Raw genomic sequence first — 8,268 nt, 5'->3', positions numbered from 1 at the left:
CATACAGAATCAGTTAAAGGGAAGCCGTGGTCCTGTTAAAAAAACAAGCATTCATTGTAGTGTTGTGCATTGCCAGCAAGAGGGAGAATTGCACTCTTCTGGGAGATCACACGATGTCCCTGGTGTACACAAAGGGGCATCGTGTCATTAAGATGGCTCTCAAAAGTCCCTGGTATGGAGTTTGTTCGTCGAACAAGTTGAAACACGTCCGAAGGTCGTTGCGTTTTGGTAGGACAAGCTCTGTTGGAATGTTGAGTTATGCAGCTTCAAAAAAAAGGCATAGATCATAGTGAGGACTGGGAGAGACAAGGCCACTTCCCAGTAAGACCTCTGCCTGCATTCTCACCCTTGATCTTGAGAAGATCTTCAGGGAAACACTTGGTTTGGGATTTTGGGATAACAGCTGTTATCAAAAAAGAGTTCGGACCAGCCTCCGCCCCTTGGCTTTAATCCGAGGGAAGGTGGCGCTGGTTTCCGTGCTTATCGGGTGAGAGCCAAACGGGATGCCCCCTCCCTGTCTTCTCAACAGGAAGTCCACACTCGAGGAAGTCATGGCGTAGAAGACGTTTCCTGTAGCAGGGATGACCAACTCTGTGCGAAAGAAATAAAGACAAAATCGTGGAAATTGAAAACAAAATCGGACAGCTCATCACTGTAACAAATGTAAAGAGAACACGGTTTGTTATTACTTGACACTAAATGTGTCACATCATGTGACAGCAGCTGGTGAAACCAGCTGGTGAAAGTCACCAACCGACGGACCGTTCAGACTTTTATTCGGAAAAATTTAAATAAATGTCAGCGTTGTCAAAACACTGCAATGTAATGGATTCGGTGTGTAATCCCCACTACTACCTAGTTAGTGTAGAGTAGTAGGGATTACTCACCGAATCCATTGCATTGCAATGTTTTGGCCTTTTTAAAAAATCTTCAGAATAAAAGTCATACAAAGAACATTTGGTCGGTTGCCGACTCGTTCTTGCTTTCACCAGCTTCTGTCACTGCTGCTTTCACCAGCTGCTGCAGGGTTAGTGTCCATGCAAAGAGATCGTCTGTGTTCATCGGTCGGCCTATAGGCTGAGAGAATATCCTTACCTCTTCCCTCAGGCAACAGTTGAATCAGCTCATATCTGGACAGCTCTTTGGGATCCTGGTTGTGCTTCTCTAAGGCCGAGCTGATCACAGTGGGGGTCTTGTCATTGCTGGTCACCTGAAGAGACAGTTGACACAAGACAGCTTGACTCCGGTGCTTCTTCGCCTTCTTAGGAAATGTTTTTGATTTCTGCCATTAAATGATACATTTGTGAATTCAGATAAGAAAAGTATAGGTGAAGTGTGCCGTCTACCGGGAACAAGCGGGGCAACTGATCAAATTGTCCAGACTTTTATTCTGAAAGATGTTGTTGAAAATCAATGACACACTCGCTAGTCAAGCCAGAATATTGCAATGCAACGGATTCGGTGAGTAATCCCCACTACTACTAACTGTAACTAACTTTACATTGTTAGCAGGCTCACAAAACAAGCTGTGTTAGTTGACTTGCGAGTGTGTCATGTGATCAACGTTAACATTTGTTTAAATTTTTCGGAATAAAAGTCATTTTATCAACATTTGATCAGCTGCCGACTTGTTCCCGGTTTCACCAGCTGCTGTCATGTTTGAACAATGTCTACCACTTAATGTACTCTGTGAGTTCAATGGACCTATCGCTAAGCCACAACCCCTTTGAAAACTCGGACAAACAAACAACGCTTCACTGACAGTGACTGACTGACTTTCAATGACTTACAATGGCGGGAGTTGGCAAATTTCTGATTTCTGATTTACCACAGCAAGTAATAGACATGTTTTTTTTTAAAGATGACAATAATATTTCATCTAGAAGCTTTTCACCATTAGATATTAGCGAGTTGTTTGTCCCAGTTTTCTGCCTGTCGTGACTTTTGCTGTGATATGATTGGACAATTTCTATTTTGGGGCGTGGCTTAGCGATAGGTCCATTCAGTGATGTTGTCTCAGTACCAGTATGCTTCGATACATGTTGCCATCCTGTATATCCATCCTGACCCTGATGATTCTCATATCCGGCCCAGACGATTGGTTGTTATTGGGGGGAGTGTTGCCGCAGGAGACTGACCGACGGTGTGATTTGACGACATTAGTGGATGGAGTCAATGCGGTGGGGGTGGGGTCATTGGGTGGTGGGGAGGAGTCAACATCCAGACAGGAAACGGAGGGGGATTTCATATGCTGAAATAATAATAGTGATGATAATAATAAGAATAGACAGTTATACTTACTGCTATGACATGATAACAAGTGGCCAAGGCTGTTCCATGGAGGCGGAAGCAAATAAAAAGACACAGAAGAGCATTAAAAAGATTTCAAGGTTTTCCCTCTTTTAAGGTTGCTCTTCTGTATGTTTTTAGTTCACACACATAATTAATAATAACAAATAATAATTTATTGTGTTTATATAGTGCTTTTCCGAGACTCAAAGACGCTGACAATATTGGAGAAACAGAAAACACAGAACCAACAAGCAACAGATAACATGAGCACATAGAACACAGAGTTAACAACAGATAACATGAGCACATAGAACACAGAGTTAACAACAGATAACATGAACACATAGAACACAGAGTTAACAACAGATAACATGAGCACATAGAACACAGAGTTAACAACAGATAACATGAGCACATAGAACACAGAGTTAACGAACGGGGAACACAGTAATGCAGCAATGTCCAGGGGGGGAGGGGGGGGGGGGGGGGTGGCAGGGATAGGGGACATGGTTAGGGGTAGGGGAGGTTGTATGCATAATTCATTCTCACACTGTCATATTCGATCAATGAACGGAAATTATTCATCATGCATGCATGGCAGCTTGCCGCCATTGGTGTGTGAATGTGTGTGAATGGGTGAATGAGGCCGTTGTAAAACGCTTTGGAGCAGCAAAAAAGGCGCTATATAAGTGCAGTCCATTTACCATTTACCATTTACCATCAATTACTAACTACTAACAGTATATATATAGTGATAGTGATGACTCACTGGCAATGTGAAGATATTTAGCAACAACAGAATAACTGTAAATACTAGGCCTTATTTTTTCGCAATTACCTTGGCAAGTTTGGAGAGTAGGTGGTTGACCGGAGACGGGAAGTCAAAGAGACTATCACTATCAGCTGCAAGGCTGGTCCTGGAGGAGCTCAAGCTGTAAAGGAGACATACGAGCATAAATCAACTATGCAGATCAGGGACGTGCACAGACTTATGTACGGGCAGGTGTTTTTCTCCCAATAAGGGCATGAGGGAGGGGTGCGGAGGGGTGGGGGGCGGGGGGTGCTATACAAAGCTGCTCAGGCGTATGACTTGCACAGTAATCTGTATTCAAGAAAACAACAACCAAAATGATCTTCCTCCACCCGTGAGAAATGTTAATGCTCTAGTTGTCTTTCAGGTCATTCCTGTCGTTCTGTTTGAAGTGAGTTATTATATTTAGTGCCTAACCACACTGATAACCACACTGATCTGGGGCCTCATTTAGAAATCTTGCGTACGCACAAAAGAAGGCGTATGCCACTTTCTAAGCAAAGCAAAAAATAAAGCAAACTTGGCGGGAGAATGTGCGGCGTACGCACATAAAGTGGAGAAATGAGCAACTGCGACTCCGATGGCAGAAGGATGAACACATGGTCTTCTTCTTCAATAGGTTTATCTATAGATTCTAAATGGCTTTTAAGTGCACGATGCCATCTCCTGGTGAGATAATAATAATATTAAAAATTGTTTTATTGCCATGCAACCGAACTTGTCAGTCAATTGTTGGAATTTGGTATTTTACGCTCTAGGCAAGAGGCCTGCCATAGACGGCGACCCTGGAGCAATTAAGGGTTCAGTGCCTTGCTCAAGGACAACTCTACACATGGCCCGTCGAGGTTCAAACTGCCGAGCTGGCGACCTTGCGATCATTAGAGACAAATGACTGACATGAGACACTGGAGCTGAGTTAAAACTGACTTTTACCCTGTAATCCAGTGGATTTGTTGTGTTCATTGGTCAATAGTAGACACATTCACCAAAAATCCCATTTTAAAACAATCTCTGAGTCAAGATATCTCGCTTTTTTTCACCCTAATCAGTCCTAATATTCCAAATTGCCCATTTGAGTCAAATGGTTTTGATAGCTATGATACAGCTGCATGCGAAATGATGATAGTTTGAGATGGTATGCAAAATGAATTGACCAGAAATACACATGAAAATAGATTTCAGGTAAACTTACCCTTTAACACTCCAGCATAGCAGGAGGCAGAGAATCACAAATATTTGAATAACGCCCACTCAACTCACAGAAGATGAAGACTGTTGATTACATGGTGCTCCACACATATTGTGCGCCCTCTAGTGTTTATAACTCTATTGCCATTACTGACAAGAGTCCCAAATAGTCCAAGGAAAATGTAACCAAAATACACTGCAAAATGTTTACAAAAATGCTGATGAAATATGAAAATCACAGTCTTCAAGGTCATACAGATGTCTATACTGAACACTGGAAGCCATTTTGTGTGAGGGTCTTAACTTACTCTGGGCACTGAGTGATGATCACGGTCGGGGTGAGGGTACGAGCGGGGCTCGGCTCACACGGAGCCTCAATTTTGTTGGACAGTCTGTAACTGCAACAGACATCAACACGCGTGATCAGTCGAATACATTTGATGAAATTGCATATTGTGTGATTGCATTTTGATTGTACATTATAGACATTACAAAACCTTGTACTAAGTGAAGTGAGAGAAAACAACTACGTACCTTTCTTCTTCAGTTAACGTAGGGACGCTGTGGTACCACTGCTGGAAGGCCTCGTCAGTGGTGAAAACACCGTTTTTACAGGAAGACTGAAGGAGTCGGATTTGAGCTAAAACCTCAAACTCCTAGGAAGAGAAAAACAAATCGCTTTGAATATTACATTACATGAATAATAATAATAATAATAATAATAATAATAAGCTTAATTTATAGGTAGGAGGTAGAAATGGGAGGACGGGCTCATTATAATGCATCAAACAGCACATTGCACATAACTCCTTTGATATAGCCACCACTTATACATATGGTATGTACACCACCTGTACATAGCATACTGTACATAGCTACCTTAACTGTACATAGCTCATAACTGTTTATACCTCTAAACTACCATACTTGCCACACTGTACCAGTCTCTATAATGTCTTTTCTTTATATCATGTTTTATATCACTATTTGCACTTCTGGTTAGATGCTAAAGTGCATTTCATTGTCTGGTACTTGTACTCTGACAATAAAGTTGAATGTAATCTAATCTAATGTAATCTAATCTAATCTTATTGATGCACTGTATTCCCACATTGTGATTCACTTCCTGACCCTGACAGTTGACAAATAAAAAGCCTTAACATCATCAGCGCGTGGCGTGACACACACATTGCGACACTTACTCGTCTCCTTTTGTCAAAGTTGAAGTAGCCGTTCTGAAAGGGAGGAACAGGATGCGTCAATGCAACTTCAAATATTTCGTTGGCAACCAACCGTGTCACACCCGGGGCTAACAGTGTGACAACCTTCCTGTTAATGACGACGCGTGGGTGTGGGACTCACCTCCAGCCTGTCTTTGACCGCCGTGTCTAGCATGGTGAGGTCTGTGAGGAAGATACCCAGGTAGGGCACTGTGCCCTGGGCACTGGTCTGGAAGAGAGAGAGAGAGGGAGAGAGAGAGAGAGAGAGAGAGAGAGAGAGAGAGAGAGAGAGGAGAGAGGGAGAGAGAGAGAGATAGAGAGAGAGAGGGAGAGAGAGAGGGAGAGAGAGAGAGATAGCGGGAGAGAGGGAGATAGAGAGGGAGAGAGAGAGAGAGAGAGGGAGAGAGAGAGAGAAATATGTGAGCTGGTGACTGGAGGGTTGCGGCATCATATCTAAGGTGCCTACCACTGCCGTTGTGCCCTTGAGCAAGGCACTTAACCCCTAATTGCTCCAGGGGTGCTGACTATGGCTGACCTTGTGTCTGGAGCAAATAAATAAATGTCGTTGTACTCAAAGAAAAGATTGAATCTACTCTAAAGGACGTCCTTTAGGCCTCATGGTTGCCGCTAGTATGAGCAGCCCTGGAGATGCGGGGTCGAACCCCACCCATCTCACATACTGTACATTATGTAATATATCACAAACCACCGCATACCATCAGAGCCTCAAAAACAGAAACGTCTGACTACGTACGAACCGTGACATTTCTTAAATAACTTCTTTTTTAACACGTTCGAAAACAGCGCAAAGACACGGTGCATTTCTGACATTGAGCACATACCGCAACCACACATTTGGATGAAGACCTTCCACCGTGCACGACACAAATCACCTTTCAACTGTCAAGCACCTCCATGTTGAATGCTAAATAGCACCATTGCATTGGTCTTACATCATGAATGGTTTATTCATGGCCCTGATTCTGCACAGCGCTGTCTGCATTCCTCTACAGCCGACTGACGGCGAGCTTCAGCTTTGCGAGTGAAGTGCTTGAAAAGTCGTGTTTGAAAAGCTTATAAAGCTTACCCCTACCCCGGTGTGTCTCCTGTGGTTCGTTCTGTTATCCAGGTTAGCAGACTTTGACGTGCCCTCCTGAAAGACACAGAAAAAAACAGTTTTTTTACCCCCACATGGATGGATATGGACAGACGAGTGTGCACGTTTTTTTGTTCCAGCCCAGCCCACACACCGATTCAACAAATCAACCATTGAATTGAATCAGTTCAATCAGGTTGTGGATCAGCGGAGGCAGGCCGTGTTCACGCCCAGGTGCACACTCCTCCTACTACCCTGTATACTTGTACAGCCCTGCCGCCTTTTCCCACAAACTCAGCCGCAAAGGAAACAGCTTGGCTTGGTGAAATGATCAAAGCTGCAGCAGAAGGCAGTGATGTTTTTAGAACATCAAAGCTTTGGAGTGACGCTTTCAAATGAAAAGCTCGGGCATATGTTTTGGTTAATCCCCCGAGCATCGACGGGCATAAAGCTGCCGCTAGGTGTTGAAGCCGCCTGAACAAACTAGAATAGTGATTCCAAATGCTGCTAATCTCACCAATTTCCCAACCCCCCAGTCACACAATGTGCTGTAAATACAATACACATGTTTTGGACTGATAGTCATTACACACACCCTGATTGAGCCTATTATATATTATGTTGCTTGAGATTTAATAGAGCAAGTTTCCATTGAAAGTGCATTTTTTTTTCGAGGGTAGACTTTTACTTTTCACTAGACGAATCTTGGTCTGTGCAGTGTGTATGCAACGACCCCTGAATGTACAGGAATTTCAAATAAGTATGGTAAATGGACTGCACTTATATAGCGCCTTTATCCAAAGCGCTTTACAACGGCCTCTCATTCACCCATTCACACACACATTCACACACCAATGGCGGCAAGCTACCATGCAAGGCGCCGGCCGGGCCCGCTCACTGGGAGCAATTTGGGGTTCAGTGTCTTGCCCAAGGACACTTCGACATGCCCGCCGGGGCTCGAACCGCCGATCTGCCAACCTTGCGATCATTAGATGGCGGCTCTACCTCCTGCACCACAGCTGCCCCATAAAGTGAACAACTAGGTTTTTGTATTATTATTAATTATTATTAATAATAATGTATTCTTATTCTTATTCTTATTATTATTAATAATAATAATAATCATTAAACAGGTTTGTCTCCTTCCCATATTGCTAGTATTGTGGGATGTGCGTGTGCAGGTTTCTCCATCACGGTGACTCACCTCTTTGAGCAGTTCTCTGCTCTGGGAATAGTTGTCCTTCTCTGAGAAAATGTCAGACAGCTCCTCATATCTCCTCACCGCTTCCCTGCCAGGGTCACATGACCAAAACAATGAGTCATGATGATTAATGCCAACGGGGTATTAGGGACCGGACTGTCATTCTCTGCAGGATAGAACAGGCTCTACCGCCACCGTTGCAATTATTTACTGTAGTCGTGCAAAGAATAGCTGTGTTCAAACGCTTTAATGATAAATGCGTAAAACAGCATGAAAGGCATACAATAGTAGGCTACTGAAAATGATGGCATTGTATCAACAAACAGGACTGAAAAAATTACAGTTATGCAAAGGACTTGTGTTAGTAATAGTAATAATGAGCCTGTGTTGTGGGTATGACAGTGTTACAGAAATGACATACAGTATCATACATGTAACCCTCTCCTGATGTACTATTTTA

General features: G+C 43.3%; 1 protein-coding gene across 1 annotated transcript in view; it reads right to left on the bottom strand.

Annotated features, from left to right (window-relative positions):
- Nucleotides 1–409: 409 nt before the first annotated feature.
- Nucleotides 410–8,268, bottom strand: part of rgl2 (ral guanine nucleotide dissociation stimulator-like 2) — a gene marked incomplete at its 3' end in the record, with an annotated part of 24,032 nt that continues 16,173 nt past the window's right edge. Inside the window, exons 11-20 of the mRNA XM_080540315.1 lie at nucleotides 7,812–7,896; nucleotides 6,605–6,664; nucleotides 5,654–5,740; nucleotides 5,494–5,526; nucleotides 4,826–4,947; nucleotides 4,600–4,689; nucleotides 3,131–3,224; nucleotides 2,024–2,251; nucleotides 1,096–1,210; nucleotides 410–591 (exon numbers count right to left, since the gene is read on the bottom strand). Coding sequence (XP_080396441.1) covers nucleotides 410–591; nucleotides 1,096–1,210; nucleotides 2,024–2,251; nucleotides 3,131–3,224; nucleotides 4,600–4,689; nucleotides 4,826–4,947; nucleotides 5,494–5,526; nucleotides 5,654–5,740; nucleotides 6,605–6,664; nucleotides 7,812–7,896 — 1,096 coding nt within the window. The remainder of the gene's footprint in view (nucleotides 592–1,095; nucleotides 1,211–2,023; nucleotides 2,252–3,130; nucleotides 3,225–4,599; nucleotides 4,690–4,825; nucleotides 4,948–5,493; nucleotides 5,527–5,653; nucleotides 5,741–6,604; nucleotides 6,665–7,811; nucleotides 7,897–8,268) is intronic.

Source organism: Nansenia antarctica (assembly GCF_963989245.1).
Source record: "Nansenia antarctica genome assembly, chromosome: 10".
Lineage (NCBI taxonomy): Eukaryota > Metazoa > Chordata > Actinopteri > Argentiniformes > Microstomatidae > Nansenia > Nansenia antarctica.
Note: the sequence above shows the minus strand (reverse complement) of the source record. Positions and strands in the feature narration are given on the sequence as shown.